The sequence below is a fragment of the Perca flavescens genome, chromosome 7 (assembly GCF_004354835.1).
Source record: "Perca flavescens isolate YP-PL-M2 chromosome 7, PFLA_1.0, whole genome shotgun sequence".
Taxonomy (NCBI): Eukaryota; Metazoa; Chordata; class Actinopteri; order Perciformes; family Percidae; genus Perca; species Perca flavescens.
This window is the reverse complement of record NC_041337.1, coordinates 10,130,054-10,155,820: the sequence shown is the minus strand read 5'-3', so window position 1 is coordinate 10,155,820 and position 25,767 is coordinate 10,130,054. Positions and strand designations below refer to the sequence as shown.

Here is a 25,767-nt window from a genome sequence, read left to right as displayed (position 1 = left end):
ACAAGTCATAAAACATGCTGAGCTTAAGTTAAAATATAGAATGATTTTGAATCTAATTTGAAGTCAGAGAGGAAAAATAAATAAGTTTATGAGTCAGCAGAAGACGCCTTTGAAGAAATTAATTATTGTGAAAACCTGAGGAGGATTACCCATCACACTGAACTTCAAGCTTCAAACTTGTTTTGTCAAATAGCTGACTGTTTTAATGTCATTGCAATTACATTTGTCACTGGATACTGTCATCTGTTGACACCCTACTTTTAACTACATAGAGAAGGTAGGCCATCCTGATAGATATTTCCCACCTGACAGAATGAGCTACACTACTTCAAACGACATTTATAGAAGAGGTAGACCATTCTGATATATATTTCCTGCCTGACAGAATGAGCTACCCTACTTAAAACTACATTTATAGAGAAGGTAGGCCATTCTGATAGATATTGCCCACCTGACAGAATGAGCTCAAGTCTTTGCATGGAAATAATCCCTTCCCTTTAAGCTCACAGCCAATGCATTTTTATTTGTGTATTTTCAACACTTGGTTACCAACAAAGACACTAAAAATAATTGGTGTATACACATAAAGAACAATACATTCCCTTATGAATCATGTTTACGAGGACATCTAGTGGTTTCTTTCTTCCAATGTTCAAGTGAAGTGACGAGACTTCTCCATAGAACAAAAGGGCTTTATTCCACAATATAAACTTGTAACATCTTCCGCTATCCCCCCCAAGTCCTCCACATAGTATCCTATGCTGGGTTACACGCTGTGGTGGGAACATGTCAGCAGAGCTACGTCGCCACTCCACAGATGTAATCAATCCATCTGCGCTCTGTACATCACACCATTGCTAGAGCACCAACACAACTCAGCGGAGATCAAGCCATTAAAGTCGATTCAGACAAAAATTATTGCTCACATAAATAAACCTATTCTCCAAAAAAAGTGGGAATAATTATATGAAGATGCATGTACTAAGCACTGGATTTCAATAAAAGAATTTTTTTTTAGGGGGGGGTGGGGGTGGGGGTGAAAACCATGACTTCGGTCCCCTTAACTCTGGTTTAACATGCAAGGTTCCAGAGAAGATAATATTAACCCTTGATTAACCCTCTTTACCGTTGTGAGACTCCTTTTGCACCGATGTAATGGAAACCCATGCAGCACACTTTTTTTTTTTCATTTTGACAACCACAAACAGTTCATAAGAAGAAAGAAATATATATATATCATATAATATATATATATATATGTAAAAATACAAAAAATAACTAAACATTATAGTTCCAGACAACAAGTCAAAGAGGAGATAGCACCGTTGTTACAAAAGGGTCGGACAGACATGACGAAGAGGAGGGGGGGGCAGGATCAATGACACATCCAGACTGGTGGCTCAAATAAATGGACTGATGACGGAGAGACCTCTTCAGCCATCCATCAGAAAAATCTGTACTTTCTCTTCATTTCCTCACTTGTCCATCGTTCAGCGTACACCTGACACAAATGTAGTCCTCCTTCTCTGCCATCTCGGCCGTAACGCCGACGCAGACTTGGTGGAACCATTGGTTACAGCTGCCGTCACACTGGACCCAATCCACCTGCAGAACACACACACACACACACACACACACGGACACACACACACACACACACACACACACACACACACACACACACACACACACACACACACACACACACACACACACACACACACACACACACACACACACACGGACACACACACACACACACACACACACACACACACACACACACACACACACACACACACACACACACACACACACACACACACACACAGGTTGTTCTAACCAAGATGGAAAATGATTCAACATTAAACCTGCATTAACTGATTGTTTGTCCACCTGGCTGCAAACACTACACTGACATATTACCACTTTTAAGTTGATAGGGTGAACTTGTCGGCAAACCGTTGCTAATTTACACATCCAGCAGTTACAGGAGTAACGTTATTATTAATTTGGAGTCGTGTTTGTGTCCACCTGATGAATGTAAATCAGATATTCACTCACTTTTAACTTTGTTTTTGGTCTTTATCAACTCCTGACGGAAATATCCGACTCTTTAGCTGCTAAATGAAACACTGTTTACCAGCTATTCTCTAACTGCATCTGTCTGCTGTTTGGTGCTGTGCAGGTAGTGTATAGTGCGTTATTAGAGCTTTTTCAATGAAAACAGCTGCCTGATGCGGCTGAAAACAAGTCTAAAATAGTAGAGTTACAGAGCCAGAAACAATGGGCCAACACACACTGAAATGCTCCCCATATCTGAGGGGAAGTGCACAGTTGGGGGCAAATTCTCTGTGGGTTCTTTAGTATGAGCGACACCTTTCACATACAAGTAGTCTTGTGTCATACTGGCCATTATAAATATTTTCCTATCATGCTTCAAGTGGAAGATATGAGGGACAAAATCCACAGTCCTCTGTGGAAAAACATTCTTAAATTAAGCTGATAGGAGGCTTCACCAGTCACTGTTTAACACATCAGGTGGATATCTTCCAAAGTTATGAAAAAATCCCCTCTTCTTGTTACTATCAACAAGCGAACACTGTCCAGGGAAACACAGAGGGTTTTCCTTCACCTGCTATCTTTTCTGTTACGGTGCGTCTACATGCGATTAAGATACTTGACGTTTTGTTACATGATACTTATTATGCAAGTTCTATATTGACATAATGGAAAAGGTTTTATTGTGACCGGACAGAAGTTTTTCTCACCTCATCTCCCTCTGGCAGCTGACACCTCTCTGCCGGACACACGGCCATTTCCTCATCAGAGTCCGACTGGGAGAAATCAGAGCGGGGAGAGGACGAGGTCGAGGCCGGCCTCTTTTTATTCATCTTCTGCCTTTTGTGAGAGTGCTTTTTGTCCTTTTTGTCCACCCTGCGCTCTGCATCTAATCCTTCCCTCTCCAGATGCCGCTTTGCTTTCTTTTCTGAGCCAATCGTAGTTTCCCGCACACCAGTGACACCTTCCTGAAAATAAAAACAAATTGAAACCGATGTTGGGGCGGGTTTTAATTTAAGCTTTAATCAATTAATTTGGTGGCAAGAGTTTGTACCTGGTTCATCGGCAGATTATTTCCCTGAGAGTTAAACTGCATGTTTTTGTCACAGTCTGTGGACTCGTCCTGTGGTGGCGACATGCATCGGTTTGTGTGCTGGCTGCTGGCTCTGTCCAATAAAACGTGAAAGAGGCTCTGGACCTCTGGCAGACACACCTGCAGCAGGAGTCCCTCCACCATCAGCTCCTCCAGATCCTGACTCAGGCCTGTCACACAGGTAAACACCCAGCACATAAACAATAATCATCTTTATTGAACCATGACTCTGCAGTTTATAATAAGAAGGCACTGACCCTGCAGCGGGATGCATCTCTGCTCGGTGTAGAAGACTGTCTGAGCATGGCTTGTCCTATTCCACTCGGGAGTCAAACAAGGAGCCTGTATCAGAAACATCAAAGCCTTAACATTTGCACGGGATTCTTTTTCAATTAACTGCGACAAAAAGCGTCACAAGGAGACGAAGAGCGACCTGAGTGTTGTCGTGAGCGTCATGGCTGCCTGATGCCCAGCGGGTTAAGGTGGGAGGGGTTCCTGGTCTCTCTTCCAGTTCTGGGAAGTTACAAGACTCCTGTGCTCGGTGCTGCCAGTTAACTGTCCTCTCGACCAGATAGTGCAGCGCATCGCCCTCTGGCAGGCGCACCCCAATGCGCCGCAGAGAGGATAGCAGAGAGACCACTTTGTTCAAAGGGGGCTTTTCTGATCGCTGGCACTGCGGACAGAGCCATGGCTGTGTTTCGCAGGAGTCCAACGGGTCTCGGACACACACGCTGTGGAAAGCATCCCTGCAGAGTTCACACTGTAACATCGCACCCATGGGCGCCTTCTGACAGACACACACCTTCAGGTCCATGCAGTCTGCCGTGGGAAGGAGCTTTGACTCATTTGCTGCCCTGAGATTAGAGAAAGCCTCCATCTCCCTCGACCGCAGCTCCTCCAGAGTTGCCATCTGGTGAAGAAAACACAGAGCGAGTGAGAACATCTCCTGATAGTAAGAGTTCATTGATCCCATCGACTACCGCAGTCTCTTATAGATTTCTCTTAGCAGGGAAACGACACTTACTGCAGAGGTAGAATCCCTGGTCTCTGAAAGAGCTTTTTCCACATCACTGAGAGTGTTGAGCCTTGGCGTTTTCTTTTTGTTACTTTTCGGCGATTCTTTCCCTTTCTTGACCTTCCTTTTTGGAGAACCTACATTTTCAACTTCACATCTTGGACACAGGACCTGTGATGAACAAAATAACTGTCAGGTTTTGCTCTTTTTTTTTTCTGCTCCGGAGCAGCTCACATCTCTGAAGCGTGAAATTCACTTTTTAAATGTATATGAATGCCTGTATTTATTGGCAATAGGACTTAAAATTAATAATTAATGATACCTTTAATTTGTTACTGACTTTGTCTAAATGCATATACAGCAAAAGTTAGTGAGAGAGAGGGAGAGAAAGAAGGACAGAAGTGAGAGAGTGAAGGAGGCTGACAGTGTATTTAACCTCCATTATGTCCTCTCCTGCTCTCTGTGATGATAAATACTTTGTTTTGATACTGCTGGACTCATGACTTGGGCCCTGAGCAGACAGAGTGCTTCTTAGCAGCCTGGTGCAGCTTTCGGTAATTGTTTTCAAAAGCTTTTTGCTCGCTGCCTTTGCGTTGCCGAGTGCTTCTAGTTTTTGCAGGAGCGCCCTGAACGCCTCAAGAGGAGAAAAGCGGCCAACGTCATTTGTGTTTTTTCCCCATTGTCTATTTGGATTAAGTTAGAGGCAGGTCTTCTGTGGTGGTGATGGTGGTTCCCTAGCAGTAATTAAAAAATAATAAAAAAAATGACGTAGCAATCTACCTTTTATTTAAAAGGCTGTAGTAGGCTGCAGTGTGCCTCAAGTATTGCAACCTACAAGAAGTGCCGTCTGGTCAGGACCTTAGTTGCTCTCTTTTACATATTTACATACATATTCTGTTTCTGTTGTTGAAAAAGGAAGAAACAGAGATTTAATTCTGGCTCATAAATACTACGTGTTAACCAGGGAGTCATTCTCAAGGTGCTGCTGATTGGCTAGACTGACATTTAAAAGGAGTAATCACTACGAAAATGAAGTTGTCTTTTTAAATTACAGCCATGAAGCATCTGTTACTACGTCTAAATTAGCTGCAAATGTGTATTCCATAAAACGACATTAGAAATATGGCAGCTGAAGAACATCTTCTGTGGATGAAGAAAAAAAAAAAAAAAAAAAAATAGGAGACGTAACGAAATTGGGTCAAGTGGACATGAGGAGTAAGTGAGATGATGGGCTTATTATTATTTTACCTCCAGTAAGGTTAAGGTCGAGTCTCTCTGAAGGAAAGTTGTAGCAGCAGATTCTTTCCACTCTTGCACTTCTATCATTAAAGACTCCAGCCTGTCTAGAGGCTCCAGGTGGACTTGAATGGCTTGTCCTCGTAGCACCATGTCAGAGAGGCTGTCAATCATCGGTGTGCAACCACTGGCCTGAAGAAAAATAAAAAATAAAAAAAGGTTATTGTGTTTCAATAATACTCAAACCACACAGAGAATTATATCAATTGACTACCCCTCCACAAAGTCATGACATGTCCTAACCTGAAGCTCCTCAGCTTCTTGGAGCCACTCTCGGGCTTTTCTGATGGTGTCTTTCAGGAGGAGACAGTTTGAGAGGTAAGCGGGGATGCCGGACGCCTTCTCAGCAGCAGCACTAAGGGTCTCTATGGAGTGTGGTGGTCTGATAGGCAGTAAAACACAAATGACATACTGTAGGTAAAAGACTTGCATCACCTCCAAGTTAATAACTCACTATAACAAGAACTGTCATGGCATTTTCTTCCAACATATTCACAAGAAGCTTTCTGAAATTATTTTTCCAACCAGCACTTTCAAAATGTTCAGAAAACCCTGTATGCACAGTTTTGACAGGACTTTTAAAACCAAGACTCTCTAGATGGAATATAAATGAAGTCATGAGAAGTGTCAAACATCTTAGGCAAAACACTAGAAAGTATAATTATAAGCAATACTTTTAATAATGTGAAACCCAAAATTCAAAGCTGCAGTAAATTAAGCACGGTGAGGGAACATAACACCTTTGAAAAATGTAGAAAATTTAAGCCCGGACTCAAAATTAGTTTTGCTGATAATGGAGAGGAAAAAGATGCACATTCCTGACAGCCATGCCATTAAAGCCTTTGAAAAGCACTTGTGACAGTTAATACTGAACAGCACTGAGTACCAATGGAATGAGGGCAGAACTAAATGTGATGCTCACTTTTTGTTGGTCTTGTTGAATATTCTAGCGGCAGCATTTTGCACTAGCTGTAATTAAAATGAAGCAAAATCAGGAGCACTGATGTAATATTACATTGTTCATGTACAATCAGTGCAAATACCTGGGCAGAAAGTTACAGGTATTAACAGAGCATGACAAGCTATCCCAACGTCTTCTTGGTGATGTTTTGGAGGTTTTTTTCCCCACCCTGTGGCTTAGATGCTAACATGTTCATGGATGTGTTCTGTGCTGCCCTCACCTGGCTTTAAGGAGATTGCTGGCCTTGTCCTCCCAATGCTCGGACACAGTGAGCAGCTCCTGCAGGCGTGCCATGGCTTTCTCCACAGATGGATGAGGTGCCAGGCCGACTCCCTGGTCGATGAGCCTCCTCATGGTCTCCAGAGTCAGAGTGGCAGGCTGAGCGCTGGCCTGCTGCACCCCCTCCAGCCAGCGGGCCTGCTCCAGCCTCACTCTCAGGCGGGAAAGCTCAGGCAGCTCCACGTCAAAGTCAAAGCTGACGTCTAACAGGCTCTGGATCTCAGCGACGCTGGGAACTTCGTCTGTCAGGACCTTCTCACTGTGCTGCTGGAAGTCTTCGATGCGATTCAAGAGTTCCTAAAGAAGGACATCAAATCAAACATACAGGAAGTCAAAATCAATGCGTTTGCATACTTGTTTTCAAGAGTCACATTAATTGTATCGCAGATCAAAATGTAGTTGTCTAAAGCCGGGCAGACACTGTACGGATTAAAAGGATAGGTTTACAATTGTTAGTTTGTCCTAAAACAATAGTCAGGTGCACATATGAACATAAATCATTCCTCTGGTTCATGCAGCTCATTAAGAGATCCATTCCTGAAGTGTTTACAATGTATGTTATGGGGAAAAAATCCATAGTCCTTGTTCTGTTTTCCTAAGTTTATCTTAAGATAATATAAGGCTACAGCAGTCTGACTTGGCGAAATCAAATGAATCACTTCCAAAGTTACGGCATTCTTGGTACGACATTCCCCCATTCCTTGCCAACATTCAGTGTGAGCAGCCACGTTGTGGCTGGTCAGTTGATCCATACAGTGGGAGCATAAAAGTCGCAGGTTCGTGCAGACTGAAATGTTTAGGGTGAGTTAACACAATGTACAAGAATAATTAATGCACACGGTGTCTGCCCAACTTGAATTTAAATTAATGTTATTTTTCTGTGGTAAAAATCACAGAGATGCATTTGTCCTCGGCAGCCTACCTTCAACATGGGGGCTTGAGGAAGACTGCAGGAGAGGTTATACAGCTGCCTCACAAATGAACTCAGCTCCTCCACAGTCAGCTGGCTGCATGATTTCCCACTACCACACCGATACCTGAGAGTGAGAGCGTCCAATCAATTAAAGAAATGAACCCCATTAAGCACTAATACCACTTCCCGGCTTGAGGAAACGTGGAGAAATGTGAAGACAGCTAATCTATAAATCTGATTTAGTAGAGTGCATTAACGTTACCTGGTCTGCCTCTTGCCATTCAATAGCTGCTGAGCCACCGAGGAGCACTTCTCTGCATCTTGTGTGACCAGACGTAGCCGACGCAGCAGGTCGTTGTCAGGGAACAGCTTGGACTCTGATTGGGCAAGAAGGGAGCGAAAGACTGGCAGGCCTGAGGAGAGAACACCTGGTTCATCACATTGTGACACATAAGGCGACATTCACTTTCATAACATAACAAATAACACACAACACCCGTCGCCTTAAGTAACACACATCGCCTTGATTTCTTTTTTCCTAATTTTTGGCCACAGTGATTGTGTTTTTCCTACCTTCCAGGTGTCCAATGTTTTCAGCTCATTATGGTACGCTATAGTATATCACAATCAACTCGCAGACACTTGCTCAACATAGCTAACAGTGCATTATTATGAAACACTAGTCTGCACTGGTTTATGTCAAACTTATTACGTTTTTGAGTTGTTATAGTGTTAAATTAGCGTAGTGATCTGTGAATCCTTTCTGGTGGTGCATTCACAGAAGTTCGGCATTCAGCTGCCACACAGCATCGCATTCATCAGCTATGATGTTCGGAACACAAATAATCAGACACGAAAGTTTTAAAATCTTGTCAGAAATTTGACAGATAGTTGTATTAAATGGTCCATGAAAATGATTTTGCTGACTTTAGGACTTGTAAGTTTAAGTGGAAAACAGTTTTAGCTACACGACGGCACATGAACGCACCATTCCTCTACGTTGAACTCAGATCATTAGATCATCAGGACTGGATGACCCGCAATGAAGAACTTGTGATGCTTTTACAAGAAAATGTCAGACAGTGAATATCATGATTAGAACCTTCAATGAGAAGAGGATTACAATTTATACATAACGACTGTTGTACTGAATCAGTTTGAGCATTTTGTGGAGGAAATGGTGCTGAGGCGAGCAGAGTGAGACAGGGATCATTGGATCAAGCAGAACACCTGCCTCTGCAACCAACAGATGGCAAATTATGCAATCTACAACAAGTGTTGTTGCTGCCACGACTGGGACATTTTAGAATTGTTGTTGAGTTAGAGCGAGGCAGCGATGCAGTGGACAAACCTACACGTATGACTGTATCTAGGTGTTTGGCTTGATGAATTATTTACATTTAAACATATTGAAAATCTCATCACCAAATTACGACACTAACTCGGATTTCTGTACAGAAACAGATCCAGTTTCCCTTTGACTTGTAGGCTACGTACAGTTGAGGCTTTCTATCAGTCCTATTATGGTAATAAAATCTACACATATGCTGCTGCTTCACAAAATCACTGGTGTGGTCCTTTAAGACTTTGTGTTCTCATTTGCTCTTACTGCTTACCTTTCTTCTTTTCCAGTTTAGCCTCGAGAGTCTCTGTTACGAGGGAGGCCCATTCATCATACAGTTCAGCCCGCTGCTTCACAGCAATCATCATGGGGAACAGCTCATCCAGTGTGTATCTGTAACTGCAGGAGAAAACAGAAAACAGAATTAATGAGGTACAGGTAATAACACGACACACAAATATTCAGGTAACTCTGATCTTGGTGTACAAAGCATGTTAACTGCTGCAGCATCAGCTCCAGAGGGACTAACTTCAGTGTGTAGTTGGTGGCGGGGCAGGAGCACAGGTCGTGGATGTGGTGCAGACACACCAGTACTCCTGGGCTGCAGGGACAGGTGACGGCAGACAGGTAGCAGGTGGTCCTGCACCTGGCACACTGCCGCTCATCATCCTGGAGGTTATCGTATGTTGCCTCCTTCTGATGAAACACCCCCTGAAGGTGTGAGACAACAACAAAAGTGTCAAAGGCTAATTTGCTTGCTAACACTGTATTGAACATGCAACTGTTGGAACACTGGAACCTTGCATTGGTAGCTTTGATCATGCACAACAAAACATGCAAGAATTAAATCCCCCTTCCAATACCATGGATAGGGCCACTCCACCAGGCATGCCAAAACACTTATTTATGAACTTATCAAAATGAAATAGCACAACGTGGTGTCGACATAAAACGGGGCTTTCAAGCCGGGGAGCGGTGTTCACTTCCCGGCAAAACCATAAGACTTTCTCCCAGGAAACGCGTGTTAGTTCCTCTGTAGTGTTTTAATTCATGTGTATTATAAGTCTGTGCTACCAACATTGCCATCTTGAGTTCAGCTTGCTTCACGTTTTCTGCCTCTGTCTGTTCTTTCATAATGAAATCGCCCGTGTGCCCTTATGTGCTTCTTCTCTGCGATGGTGCCGCTGTGTTTTAATGTGTTGGGTAATGTCATTTTCCCGGGCCGTGCGCTACATTAAAATCAATGCGACACACCTTACAAAAAGCATGGAGGTTGTTGATATGACTAGGTAAGATGCATGTACCATGTTGCGCCCAACATGTTGAAATTTACAGCTATATTTTGATTTATTTGCAGGAACACCACCTTCACATGCCATGTTTATCTGCTTGCTTTCGGGTCTGAACTTTCTGCAGAGATCAACTGCGCAACTGGGTTATAGGTTGCCAGGTTGAGGTGACAAACGGGTTGAAAATTGTATATGGCGTGGATTGTGTGAATAGGATGCATTTCATACAAGATCTGGCAACTGGTCAACATTAGACAAACATATTGGTTCAATTATTTATAAAGGAGTTTGGGCCATGCAAATTACGTGAGTTTCCCGTTGATATTTATAAAAAAAAAAAAAAAACAAAAAAAAGAAGACTATCCTACCATTTTCTTAACTTTCTCTCTTTGTGTCTGCTCTTCTCGGATCATCGCGACCATGTCCTTGTGGACAGCTGACGCCAAGACCACATCGAGCGTGTCGGCTTTCGTGGCCATGTTGCACACCATCTCATCATGGGAGAACACATTGTACCGGTGCAGCGTACGATAGTGGTCAACACACTGCCGGCCAAGAGGCATCTGGTGATAGAGAGAAGAAAGAAATGGGTTGTAAAGACAGTTCATTAATGTTGTGTTGAATGCCTAAGTCACATGAAATATAAAGAAATTGAATCTGCTACAATTTTAATAATTGATTCTTCCTTAGAAATAAATAAATAAATAAATAAATATATATATATAAAATAAATAATTAATCCTAACAAAAATGGCAAAGTTTCACTGGTTTCAGTTTCTCAAATGTGAATATTTTCTGGTTTCCTTCTGTTTCTGTCAGACAAAACAGGATGCTTGAAAATTCACTATGGGGTCTGCAAACGGACATTTTACAGGCCGAACATTTAATGGAAAAAATGCATTTGTAACACCTTCTGACACTTTTGTTTGTGTAATACTGTTGTAAAATCATTCCCAATCAATCACAAGGTATAAAGTGATACATACCCAGTCTACAGTGCAGAAGTTGACCGCCTCAGCGAAGTTGAAGCCCTGATTGAAGCCACTGTGGTAGGCTCTAGGAAACGTGATGACAAATTCGCCAGCGCACTGGTTTGTTCTGTAAATCTGAAGGACAGCAGAGACAAAAGCAGAGGATTTATGTTTCTGTTAGAAAGAGCAGCTGCTTAATCATGTAAATGTCAGTTGTGCATTACTGCAGATATTAGATATAAGAATACGTACTGGGACTCCGTGGGCCATGAGGGTGTTGGGGTTCATGATGGTGACCAGCTGGTGCAGCAGGTCAGGCTGAGACTCAAACAGCTCCGGGGCCAGTTTCCTCATCACCTCCTCCAACTGTTCTGCTGCAAAACCAGGAGCTCCGTACCAGGTTTTGGGTTCCCCCCTGGTAGTGAATAACAAACATAAAATTTAGCATCAAATAAAGTCCAGATCTGATATTTACCTTCACAAGCCACCATGTATAACCTCTTTGCTCTCATCAAGAAAAGCCCTTAAGTCTTAAGTACCAGTGCAGGTAGTTGATGGAGTAGCTCCAGTGATCTTCAATGTGCCAGCAGAAGGAGGAGAAGCACATGCCGACATAAAGCCATGGCAGCGTCATCCCACAGATGTCAGCTGTCACATGAGTCAGTACAGAAGGGTTCATCATCGCCAGATTGTTGAGGTTCCAGCCACATTTAAGGTATTTCTGCAAGACACAGGAATGTACTGTTCATAACACCTCATTTTACATTAGGCTGTGCTATCTGTGCCACACACTATTTCTGCAGGTAATAATAACAACATATAATGCAAATTAATCCGTTTCTTGATCATACAGGCCAAAATATGATCAAAGTATGTTGGAAAAACAAGTAGGCCTTAAATCATTTATTATCATATCACTTTTTTAATACTTCCCAGTAGTATATAACAACACTTCCTAATGATATACTTCATTAAATAATGAGACCTGGACCTGTAGAAGCAGCATAAAATGGATGGATGGATTAACAAATTAGAAATGATCAATTATTTTAAGTTGAATAAAGTTTTTGCTAAAGTTTTTCCCGACAGCCCGCAAATGGATACATAAACGTTATTACACCAGACAAGAGAAAGTATTCAAAACTTAAATTTAAGACTTTTTAATATGAGGAAACTGAAGTCAATGCTTTTTAAGACCCTTATACCCTGGACACGTTTTTATTCCACATATAGTATCTTTGGCTTTGGGGTGGCTTGTTTCACGGGTTTACCTCATCAGCTGGAGAAACTTTAAATTTTCCATTCGGAATGGGGAATCCGCTCCCAAACTCCTTTGAGGCAATATCCGCTCCATATTCTACGGTAACGTCCTCTTCGACGGCTCCCACCAAACGCCAAAACTCTTTTTCCACCAGCTCTGTGGGTACCATCTATAATGAACACAAGAATAAGACATTCCAATTTAAAAAAAATACTCCCAGCAAGAGAGGCTGACTTTGTTCTGAAACTGTTTCTACTTACATGAACTGGCATGTTGAAGTAATCGGATTTGAATGCATCAGCCATTTGCCCAAATGCACGCAGGGAATAGTCTCTGTATGCTTGTTCAAAGCCGAATGCCTCGTGAGGTTTGTTGCATTCCTGCGGGTAAAAAAAAAAAAAGAAAAGAAAAAAAACATTGAACAAAAATGTTAAACGTGTTTTGGAGCCTTTTCTATATTCTCTTTTTTCAAATGTTATACATGTTTATATAAACTCCCTTTTGAGGCGGCGGTAGCTCAGTCTGTAGGGACTGGGCTTGGGGAAATGGAAAATGGCAGGTCCATGTCTCGCACAGACCAAATTACGGAGTGTGGACTTGTAGTTGGAAGTTTACCTCCTGGGCACTGCAGAGACCGACTACTTACGTAACTTGCACAGCTCACCAATGAAGAGTCAATTAGCATCAAGTTAATCAGACTTACTTTGCTGTTTATCCTCACCTGAGCGAGACACTTGGGGCACCTCCAGTCTCCTTTGGGGATGTCGGGTAGTGGGGGGATCAGGCAGAAGGTGTGGTAGCTGTCGTCACAGCCATCACACAGCAACAGACGTTCTTCATCCCCCCCGCTGCCACACACCAGACACACAACCAGATCCACCTGGAGAACAGAAGAAAGAGTTTGTTATCAATCGTTTCAGAGCCTTGACAACTGAAAAAAATAGCGTCATTAGTAGCTGCATTAGCCAACGCTAATGTGGTTTCTATAAACAAACTTCACAAACTATAACAAAGACAATTTGACAGCACAAGTTTAATGTTAAGTGATTAAAGCTGAGCTTGGACTTTTGATGATGCCGCCAAGCCTATTAGTTTTTGATCAAGAGATTTAATATCTCATACAGGTACATCTAATCCAAAAGGAGGAGATAAAAGACATTTGTACTTACTGGACTCGGAAGAACAGGGGGGAGGATTTTCTTGTACCGTGACTTGGATTTGTCAGCTTCAATTATTGGTTCTTTACTTTCAACTGGTTCCTGTTTCACTGGAATAGGAATCTCTTTTTCTGCAAGACAACAGGAAACATTACAAACACCGTCACAAAGTGTAGCACTTTAATAAGAACTTCTACAGTAAATACACATTTATAAGCAGCATATAAACATCTAATAAATGGTTTATACCATACAATAGTGTAGCTGTACGTGGCTATTAAGGACATTTTTCAGTGTGTAATGTCTTCACAGAAGACATTTTATATTATCACATAATTATATTATTGGTTTATACACCAGCCTCCACTCCTGGATGCCCACAGGAGGAGAAAAATGCATGAATCAACAGTTATCTCTGTTTATAACTACACTACGTAAGGGATAACACAGACACTTATTACATGACTACGTACTAAAGAAATCAATAATTTGACAAAATATTGGTTTAAAAAGGATTTGTTTGATCTAAAAATGATCCTCCAGAGTCTATGATAAGAACTGTCTCCATAGCAACGGTCTGCTATTCAGAAGTAACAGACGTACTTGACCAATCAGAATCGAGTATTCAACAAAGCCGTGTAATAAAGAGTGTAATATAAACATTTATGAAATGTTTATACACTGCTTATATGAATGTTATTTAGGGAGGGTTAAACTAAATAGTAACCATAAACAGAGCCTGACCTGGTTCTTGCTTGGCGACAAAAGAACCCATCCTCCGCCTCAGGTTTGGCCGGTTGTCGCCGGGCTCACCTGGTTCAGTCTTCACACAAACGGCCTACAGAACAAGTGAGTTGAGTTAAACTGCAGGCATCTACTACATTGCACTACTAAAATTGTGTTGTGGGTATACAGTATGAGGAGAATAGTGAAGAATGGAGTGTGTGCTGCTTGTTTCAGGACAGTTTGAGTCAGATGTTTGTAGCTCTCTTCAAGAGCACCCACCTCACACTTGATGCGCTTGGCTCTGCGAGCAGTGGGGCCAGTGTCGGGCGTCTGGGCAGTCTGCCTCTGAGCCTGGTCCTGCAGCCTGGGCTCCTTGGTGTCCATGCTCTCTGTGCTTTTGGTGCTCTCCACTGGCTGGATTGGCTTTTGAACACACTGACGGAAATAGCATACCAGTTAAAACCACAACTTTCTATTAAAGAAGGATGTGTGTGTGCCTAACTGGAAATACCTGTATATTGAAATGCAGCATTCACTAAGATTTGCATGGAATACTAGATACAGCTTTCAATAGGACTACGCAAACACAGACAGAATAGATTTAAGTGTCAAAGACAGGAAGTGTGAGTACCACAGCCTGCATTTGAAAAGGGATATCTTTGAATAATAATTAACACTTCTGTTTACCAGTGGAAATAAATACTAGGAAGTATCAGCAGCTACCAAATGTGGTTGAAAGACTGGGACATACTCTATCAAAGACAGTATTCTGTATTTAAATATTTTCAACCTAAACAGCCAAAGAACAAGAGGCCATAAGAAGGATGTGGTTAGTTACAGTTTGTCAACCCAAACGGGAGCACAGAAACTCAGGAGGAACATGCCAAATCAGAAGACAAAAGACAGATTTGAGCTGAAAGTGTACAGGTTACAAATATCAGATTTTGAAGAAGCTACCTGTGACATGGCAGTTTAATTAAATACAGAAGCACGTAAAGAAGTATTTTATCAATGGAAAGAGGGCCTTTATATAAATCTGAGCTGTCTATTCAGTAGATTGGCACAACATTTTTATTTTTTTTTTTTAATTGGCCAGAGAAAACAGAGAAATGGAGCTGTGGTATTCCGTTTTGCTCAAAAGGTAGAAAACCTACAACTACCAGAATGCACTGCGTCACACCGGACCAATGGGTGACGTAATGCAAGCGCGTCACAGAATCAATATGGTGGCCGGCTGGTAACACACGATCCTGTCATACAGTTAAATGGTAAGCAAAAATATGTTTCTGAAAGAATTTGAGGCGAGAAATAGGCAATGCAGGAACATAATCTTGGTTTATATTTGACTCAATTTAATATTATGTATAGTATCAAATCATAACAGAAGGTATCTCAGGACACTTTAAAGATAGAGTAGGTCTAGACCACATTCTATAATTTTCAGAGACCTAACAATTCCCCCCAAGAGCAAACATTTGGTGCGACAGTGGCGGGGAAAAACTCTTTTAACAGGCAGAAACTTCATTCAGATAATGGCTCTTGGTGAGCAGCATTCTGATCTTTCTTTTGATTAGCGGCATAGTTTTACAGTTTCGTCTGAGTTTATTCAGCATCCGTCCTAGAAATACATTAACAGCCCTAGAGCCAGCAGAAAAACGCCAGCTGATGAACCGACCTGTGAGTAGGGAGATCTGGGCACTCGTAAGATGGAGGAAAGTTTAACATAGTTCATTTACACATACTACCAACATTATTATGATACAAAGTTGGTTGAATATCAGCAAAGTATCTCTTTAAGAAGGCCAGAAGTAAAGAGAATTTAGTACAATATTTGAACAGATAAATAATTGCTGACTGCTGCCTACAAGAATTGTATTTTACATTTGTTCCAAGATACATTTTAAGTGTAGATTAACTAGTAGAGGCAAAGGTCACTTATTTGGAGGTGATCATTTTGCTGTAAAACCAGCTAATCACTGTTTTAATTAGGGTACAGTTTATAATACCATGCCTGCAAATATTACAACAATAAGCTGGGCAGACAGTATACTGTCCAGCCACACATACACATGCATTTTGTTAATTGTGAGGCCAAGTGGCTTCTAACCATGACACAAACATACCTTTTCAAGTTCAGGATCAGCCTCCAAACGCATCAGTTTGGAAGCTGGCTCTGGTGCCTGAGGCAAGAGAGAGCTTGGGTAATTAAACAATTTAGAGTGACCTGTCTGAGAGGTCACAGAGTACCAATCTAAGCTCTCTTGCCACATGTTATGGAATATTTGGGTGCAAAAGCTATTAAAAAGGACATGACACCAGATTGTAAATTCCTACTCAGTCGGACCACAGAGTTAACTTCTCCAAAGTCAAATACTATAAAAAAATAAATAAAAAAAACTTTATCTCTAACTAAAATAACCCATAAAACATAAATATGACATGCGTATCCTAATAATGCATTAATTTCCATTTGTCTTTATAGTCTTAATCTATATTCCTCAAAATCTTTGATAGGAAAAGTTTCTTCTTGTTTGAAGTGAAATGCAATAATAGGCATAATACATTTGTAATTCAGCTCTGACTGTAACATTAAATAATTGGTAGTAATAAAAAAGGTATGGATAAGCATTATTAGGGTTTCGTTTACAAATGAGCCTACACACTGTTGTATGCATGACAGCATCTTTGTTAGTATCATCAGGAACAAGATATGCTGTCATAACGATGCATGGGTCCAACTCACCAGCAGGTTTGCTCCACTCTGAAACAGATTGTACGGATAGAGAATTTTCTCATAATGTCCTCGCAGGTGTGAGCCGACAGCTTTGCCAGGGGTGAAACCCATATGTATTGCAATCTTGGTCCATCGCCTGTCCTGACAGACAATGTCAAATCCACCCTCATCTGCTACAAGCTGAAATGACAGTGAATAACATAAGTGGTGCAAGTTGTTTAACTGCATTTGAAAAATATATGTATGCATATGTGCAGTGATGTAACTGTTATCAACCTTATTTAGCTTATATAAATCCAAAATCTTCCTCTCCACATGAGGAATCTTCAAGACACATCCCTGCAGATCCCAGAATTTGGCAATCTGGTCCAAGAAGTTGAGCTTGACTCTGGTCTGTGCCTGGGAAAAAAAATATGAGAAATGATAACAGTCAGCCACAAATGAATTAAATTCAAGGAAACCAACCGAGACAAGGCTTTCAAGGAAAACCAAGGCAATCAGTGAGGAAAATAACATAGGGGCTAAAAAATAATCTGAACAGGCAGAATTTATATCCAAGAACAGAGTAGTGTGTACTATTACATAATGCATAAATAAATATACTTTCAGTAATATTTTTTTTTAAGTTTAGATAAAGTTTTTGCAATGTATCCATTATTGAATTTCTTTGTTATCAGTGTAGCATGAAAAGGCTGAGTAATTACATAAACAAGGTAAAAACATGCCAATTAAATGTACTATTTTAGAGTGCGGACACACAAACACAGATGTAGTTAAATAATCACTGGTATAATCTAACTAACAAAACTCACCTCCAGTTCATTGAGCCTCTGGATCCGAGGAACAAAGTGAAGTCTGTCCACATCACAAGCAAACGGAGGTTGCCAACCCTAAACAGCAACAAAAATACACACAATGGCACATGAAGGTCATTATAACATACAGCCTAGATATTTATGTAGAAGACCGTTTTATGATTTTCATTCTTGCATTGATAAGTGATATTGGTGGGGTCAGGTCTATGTTCCCACAGCCTTATGTTCCCACATTTCTAAGAATTTGTTTTTCACTGAAAATTAGGCCCTATGTTCCCACATTTCTAAAAAAAAAATCTTAAAATTAGGCCCTATGTTAGGGTTAGGGTTACATTCCATCTGTAGTCCATTGCTACTGGATAATAGTTTGGGTGTAATTGGCTACCAAATTGGTTGAAAGGGGGATAAAATCTAATACAAATTTATGAAAAAAAAAATGTGGGAACAAAAAATCTTGTGGGACATAGGGCTGTGGGAACATAGGCACGCTCCCATATCGGTAGGTCTGTTGTCGTTCTTTTCCATTTGAAGATGTGTTGTGACAATTGTTTTTTAAAGCATGGACCCAAATTTAGGAAATTTCCATATTCTTACCTATGGGGACCTAAATAATTTTAAATTAGGTAGATAAAAGAGGCACATAATTACATTGTGGCAGGTATTTAAACTGATGTTAGAATCAAATTTTGGCAGAAAAACAAGGCCCTGCTGATACTGAAAGAACACAGTGATCCTTTTACAGTTTATAACTCACACCCGGGATCAATATCCATGTCAATACTAAACACAGCCTTGCATATATGACAACAATATCCTATCAGATAAGTAAAGACCCAAGTCCTTGTTTTAAGTCAGTAGCCAACATCCCCCACTGGCACACAAAATGGCCAGATGGAAGACTCACTCACCAGCCCAGCTTACCACAAAGCCAACATGGAGGACAACACCCTACACCAACACAGGCTCATACATGAACAGTAGCTCATCTTCCAAGTAACTTCAATTATAATAACATGCAACACAACTGTAATGCAGTGTAACATGGCGGTTTGAAACACAACTTCAAAAAAGTCATAACTTGTTATTTAACAATAACAGTGGTCTTTTATATTTAAATAACCCTATGCACTTTCTGCCCCATCTTGGGGTAATTTCTGTGACACTCAAACCACTAAAAGGAACACTTATTTAACATAACCAATGAAATAAATACAAACTGCTTCAGATATTCATTAGAAACTGGCAGTTAATTGAGAAGGGATGGATGGATCACACTGGCTGACCCAACTGCATCATGATGCTCCTAAACAAATAATCCATAATGAACCTTAACTGCGGGGCTGTGAGGACATTAAAGGACAGAAGGGAATAAAAAGTGCTAACATACATGTTAACATACATGTTATCTTCTTCTACGCAGAAGGAAAACAGCTTCCGCATAGCCACATATGTCAATGCCGTGTGCTAAATTATGACAGGTTGGTTGTTGAGCTGTTAGCTAGCCTAGCTAGCTTAAGTGGCTCAATGAAGGGAGCATCGAGGCTTTGTTGACACACGGTGAACAACGAATACAATCCACTTTTAATACATTGACACATCTTTATTTATGCTAACGAGCTTTACATCGACCAAAAACGTCGCTGCTGGGACGTAAATAATCACAAATGAGAGCTAGCTAGCTGTCGGCAGCACAAAGAATGAACATAGCCGTACGTTATATCCGCCATGTTGAACAGTCCCTTTAAATCCCAAGCGCTTGGTCCATCTACAGCCGTCTGAACGGTGAACTAATTCAGCATCCGTGTAACGTTTTACCGTTTTTTTTAATCACACTCACCGGAGGCGGGCGGACTTTGCAGATGCCAGTTTTTTCGGCAATGGGACGGATCTTATTGATAAAGGCATATGGATCTCTAAATTCTTCCCAGCTTGGCTCGAAGACCGGGCACTCCGGAGGAGGCTTGAACTCGTCCGGCCGAGGCTGGCTCATCGTATCGAACCGACCCGCTGCTAGCTCGGACAGGACAGGTCACACAAAGAGTATCGCCGCGTTACGGTGCTCCCGGAGTTGTTATTTTTTTTTTTTTGTAATCCCGTTTGTTCACCGTCCGACTCGGTGGCAGTCAATCGTCACAAGCACGAGAGGAGGCAGTTTACACACATACACAACCAACACTTGCACGCACACACAAACATACACTCACACACACATCCATGCACAGTGAGGAGAATGTTCCAAGGCAGTAAGCACGTCCGCTGAAGAAACTAGACACCACACAGTTCTTTGATGCTGGAGAGATTTATCAGTCTTCACAACTTTTGATGTTAAATCGACTTCTTCAAAAGTAACTAGGAGCTGAATAGGGGTTCTATTGTTGTGTTCTATTTCAATGTTGTGGTACAATAAATAGTTATTTTTATTACGCCTGATTTTATATAAAGACGTATTGTTATGACATCATAGTACACGTTTATTTGTAATCCTCTCATAGCCTCAAACTTTAGTAATCTAGACTTGGATTTAACCTATTTACTGTTAAATTTATAAGAGATTGAGCCTCCCATATATGTGCAAACAGTAGGCTATGCTACAGTCTTAAGATCTGAAACAGATACATTAATTAAAAACAAAAATGAGACCTAGTTATATTAGAAATCTGAATCGGGATATTCCGACCATAAACCACACTATTGCAAAAGCAAAATTACCCATTATGCAAATTGGCCCACTTCAGAATAATAGGCCTATTATCCGAATTATAACTAGATGCATTTATGTTTAAGAACCACTTTAATGTTGCAGCTGGTAAATGAGGAGCTTGACAAATTTATATAATGCTGGGTTGTTTATTGATCTATTATAGGCCTACCTCATAACCCATGTGTTAATTCTTTTTTTAAATAATCTGAATCTATATCAAGTATATCAGAGACCGTTTAAATCTTTGGTTGTAGTGGAGACTTCACTGTGGAGTACAAAGTACAATATTTCCCTCATTATAGAAGTACAATGTAGCATAAGATAGAAATAGCCTACTCAAGAAGGCTACCTCAAAATTGTAGGCTACTTAAGAACTTTACTTGAGTAAATGTACCTAAGTAATTTACTGCTATTCAAAGCCTTAAAGATGATTGAGATGATCTGTTTCACACAAACATGTCCAGATCTTCAAGTGTAACAATTCTCGATATTTTCCACTTTATCACTGCAGTACAATACATTTGATCTAATTGTGAAAAGCATTACGAAAAATCACTCCCTTCGTGTTATTAAGAAACAGTCAATCGCAATATGTAAAACAATTCTCTTCCTGTCTTATGTTTACACTTTACACGCGGATGAATATGTTCAGGTGACACCTTCACGGCTGCCGGGACTCGTTGTTTAAATAGCCAGTTTGATTGGATGTTTCACATAGTTTAATAGCAGCATCTGCTGCTGCACTTTACCAGCTGCTTTAATGCAAAAACTTAGTCAAACTTACATATATTTTGATGCATTTCGGGGTGATAAAACCACTTATTGGAAACTTGGAAATGTTGTTAGTTAGATTAGATTCAACTTTATTGTCAACGTGCAGAGTATAGTATGTGTGTGTGTGTGTGTGTGTGTGTGTGTGTGTGTATGTGTATGTATGTGTGTATATATATATATATATATATATATATATATATATATATATATATATACACACACACACACACACACACACACACTATAGACAGGTGGTGCATAGACAGGACAAGAAATATAGTGCAGTGTTGACAGTTGTATACCGTTGATTTACAGAAGATGGTTTAGAGTAATATAAATGATGTGTAATGTAATGTAATTATTTGCAGTGTATTAGCAGTTACCTTATAAGAGCAGAATAAATATGGCAATGTAATATGAACAATGTATTAACAACATGTACTGATATGTGCAATATAGCAGCAGTAACAGTAGTAAGAATGATATAGATATATGTAGTGTATTAACAGAATATAAGAAAAACAGAATAAATATGGATGTTCAGTATGAACCATATAGACAGATATGTACAGTATGTACAGTTATGTGCAGTGTGGTAACAGTACCATTGTAGTGCAGAAACAGTAACATTATAAGATCATGTGTCATGTAACAGCTCTTGATTATGGTGACTCTACTTCATTTTTATTAAAAAAAACTAGATGTACTATACCACTCAGCATTGCGTTTCATTACAAGTGCAGCAGCTATAGGACTCACCACTGCATTCTGTATGAAACTGTACAATGGTCCTCCCTCTCCCTCAGAAGGAAATTCCATTTATTGATTTTCACTGCTAAAGCACTAATGGGTAAACTACCCCTCTACATTTCAAATTTGCTTACTTACCATAATAGTGTTTACAGGACAAGGTCGTCAAAAAACAAAAACTTAACTATTCCATCAACAAGAACAGAACTTGGTAAAACAGCTTTCTCATCATATGCACCAAATGTCTGGTATGAACTCCAAAACACCTTAAGGCCTGACACACCAACCCGATTATCGGCCGTCGGACAGTCTGGCGAGGTCAGTGACTCAAGTCTTTTTGGTGTGTTCCGTGCAGTCGTCAGTTAGAGGAGCCGTCGGCCTAGCCTCCTGAGACCGTCCTGATCTCGCGAGCTCCAGTTTTCCACTTGCAGATCAGTCTGGCATCTTGAGATAGAGAAAATTTGGAGCCGTTCGCCAAACGACCGACCATTCAGCGTTGGTTTTGAGGCGGGTTTAGGTGTGACGCAACGAGAAGCGACTGTTCAGTCTAAACAACATGGCGGCTTCCACAGATGAGATGAGCGTAGCTATCGCACAAGTTTTATCCGAATTAGAAAGTATTCTTTCACTGAAAGAAGAGCAAAAAACAGCACTGGAGGCTTTTCTCGGAGGAAAAGATGTTTTTGCTCTTCTCCCGACTGGTTTCGGCAAGAGTTTGATCTGATTGGTTGATTTGGCCCGACAGATGGTTTATCCAATCAGCTAACCAGTATTTTCGCCCCTTCCCAAAAGTTCACCAACGGAAAGTTCCCAGATGGATATGCCGAGCAAATGCGAAGCGATCCATCTGGCGGAGTCAGGTTACCGTCGGCCTTCATTTGGACCGATTTGACATGTTGAATAGGAAGGCGGGCAGTCGGACTCAACGACCAATCTGATTGGTGGAGTGCTAACCCGGAAATGATGAGCGGGATGAGTGACAAACGCCTCTCAAAATCTGACAAAAATCTTTTAAACTGACCTTTGTCGATCTGAAATGAAGACAGATTCAGCAACTGCATATCCTATTTCTCGCTTAAAATGTTAAAACTATTTTCATAATATACAAGATCATACATTCCGAAAGAGCCGCCAGACCCACGTGACACATTCGTCCAATCAGCTGCCGGTTTTAATTTCTTTGGGCGACAATACAGATTAGCGCCGCCTTCTGTTATGGAGACGTATTACGTCTTGCACGCCCGCGCAGAACGTACGCTCAAGTCGGCGTCGCTTCGGTGTGTTCCGAGGCACTTTTTTGACCAGAACCTTTAAATCTAGAATCACTTCTACCTTTCAATACTTTTAAAAATCTTTTAAGATTGAACATTAGTCTGGGGAGTCTGCTCTGTACTGCACAAGAGGTGTGATCAACGGGCATAGTTCAAATGACTCTGTACGTAACTGGATAATCCTTCAACCAATCAGACCAACCATCCGGGTGATGTAGCGGCGACAGCAGCATCAACGTGTTGCTGCGCTTTGGTGGCCGATCCGCCAATAGCGCGCCAGGTGGATAAGCCAGTTTGTGATTGGTTCCCGCAAATTTGTAACGGAAGCAGGATAGATAAATGTACAGGTTTCCAGCCTGAGCTACAGGGCGAAATCAAATCGCCGGCAGATTGGGCTGGGTTTACCCAGTCTAACTGAATAGTGTAATTTCTTTTAACTAGATGACCTTTAAGTTGTATGTATATATTAGCTTAAGTTAAGTGTAATGTCTTGTTTGTGTTCTAGTATGTATAGTGTATGTACAGAGATTTGTGGTGTAGTATGTAACCTTTGTCCTGTCTTTTACAGTATGTATTTTTAAACTTGGCCAGGACTCCCTGGGAGAAGAGTTATTGTAACTCAGTGGGACTTTTCCTTACTTTGAAAAGATGAATATTTCCCTGTTCTGTTTTGAATATGAATGCAAAAGCAGGAAAAAAGTATAAACCAAATGTTTAATTTGTAAAACTTACCGTCTGCTGACCTTCGCTGCATGAGTCTCTCTCTGCAGTCTGCTTTAATAACTGACTCTTTAAAGTCTGTACATGATTTGTAAAATTCTTAAGATAACTCATCATTTGAAGTCAGCCAGAATAATGCCACATGCAGACCGCCAGTTACAATCCTGCACTGCGTGTATTAGACCATAATAGCTCTCTCCACGCACACACAATGGGATTCAAGTCCCACTTGTTTGACACTGAACTCTGGTTGGTTGAAAGGCGCTGTTTCCAGCCCACCTGCCGTAGTTACAGTAAGAATGAACTGGCTCCACAACAAAGATCATTATGTTGCCTTGACAAAATGTGATTTATTAGGGAGTCATTTTACAGGTTTTTTTTAAACATTTTAAGAGAGTTTGGCTGCAGGCAGGTCTGTTTTAAATTCCAGATATGAACACTAAAGATAAGTTATGATTAAAAGACTTCCTACTGGTTCTACATGCAGCTGTATGCAGAGACGCACATATCCCTCCTTGATGTTCATGAATGCAACAATTTGAATATTTTTTTTAAGAATTGTGCAAAAATTAAACAAAAAGCTATTTGAATTTAAAATTTTAAAAAGGTGTTAATATTTTCCTCAATAGCACTTCCTCAATTCCTACTATAGTTCTTCTGAGAATTGGGAAAAGGCCACAGGCTTATTGAACTATCAGTAAGAAATCAGATATTCCTGCACTGGTAGTGAGTAAGGACTGCTCTGACCTCTTGTGGAACAGCACTGAAACCTTCATCCATCAAATGAATACTGCTCTTCCTCTCCCTGACAATTTCATGATCAGAAAAATGAGGAAGAGATTTTCACCTCTGCCCTTCCATGTGTTCCTCCGTTCTCTGTCTCCTCTCTCCTGCCTCATGCTATCGTCATATAGCCAGTAGCAGTCATCTGGCACTGTGGTAACATCTCCTCCAGCAGGAAAAAGACCAATCCAGGACTCAAAATCCCAGGGAGGAACGACGTCCAGGCGCCGCAGTCCCCTGCAACACATATGGGCAACACAAAAAGGGAGAAATTTTCTACAACAGTAGCCTCTTGGTCATAATAACTTTCACACCTGAAAGTCCAAACCAAGGTCCAGACCAATGTTTATGTTTTTTCCCGACAGTTGTAATTGATGATTGGTTTGTGGACGGGCTTCCCCGTCCTCTCGTATCATCTTTCTGTGTCTACGTTTTTCCAACTGACTCCTGCGCTCTCCGTGCTCTTTTTGTTTTGTTGCGTTGTTGTTTTGTTTACTTTTTGAGAAGCTACAGCATTTTTTCAGAGACAAACTGAAACCTACGCTGTACATTTACTACCACTTAACAAGTAAACTGCTGATTTATTCTCTGCTCTGATAGCCGACAGCTGTCTGCTCTGAGCGCATTCACCATCACACTCTTTCACGTACACACTAAGCTATTCCTCAAGGGAGCTTTCCCGGTCTTGTAACACTAGTAACGAACCGGACCATGGTTCAGCTTGAAGACTGAGGCCATAGCCTCTTTCTGACCAAGTAGTTACAGGAACTTAGTCATAGGAACAGTCCACTTCTAAACAGTTCTACTAACTATTCTCCCCCAAAACCACTCTTTTCCATTTGCATTCACACTGGC

The 25,767-nt window shown here is 40.9% G+C and overlaps 1 protein-coding gene across 2 annotated transcripts; it reads right to left on the bottom strand.

The window, feature by feature from the left end:
• Positions 1 to 496: 496 nt before the first annotated feature.
• Positions 497 to 20,173, bottom strand: kdm5bb (lysine demethylase 5Bb). 2 transcript variants are annotated; one of them, XM_028582695.1, is made up of 28 exons: positions 19,751 to 20,173; positions 17,911 to 17,988; positions 17,375 to 17,497; positions 17,108 to 17,278; positions 16,488 to 16,544; positions 14,644 to 14,799; positions 14,383 to 14,476; positions 13,651 to 13,769; positions 13,203 to 13,361; positions 12,742 to 12,861; positions 12,492 to 12,650; positions 11,760 to 11,941; positions 11,473 to 11,635; positions 11,236 to 11,355; positions 10,618 to 10,812; positions 9,490 to 9,671; positions 9,235 to 9,359; positions 7,881 to 8,031; positions 7,628 to 7,742; positions 6,647 to 7,002; positions 5,709 to 5,847; positions 5,418 to 5,597; positions 4,179 to 4,340; positions 3,588 to 4,064; positions 3,412 to 3,496; positions 3,116 to 3,324; positions 2,772 to 3,029; positions 497 to 1,605 (listed from the first exon to the last, which is right to left on the bottom strand). In XM_028582695.1, the coding sequence occupies exons 1-28, from the start codon at positions 19,901 to 19,903 to the stop codon at positions 1,468 to 1,470; spliced, it is 4,626 nt and encodes a 1,541-aa protein (XP_028438496.1). In that variant the 5' UTR covers positions 19,904 to 20,173; the 3' UTR covers positions 497 to 1,467. The 2 variants fall into 2 exon arrangements, with proteins under 2 accessions (XP_028438496.1, XP_028438497.1); XM_028582696.1 differs by lacking the exon at positions 16,488 to 16,544.
• Positions 20,174 to 25,767: the final 5,594 nt, after the last annotated feature.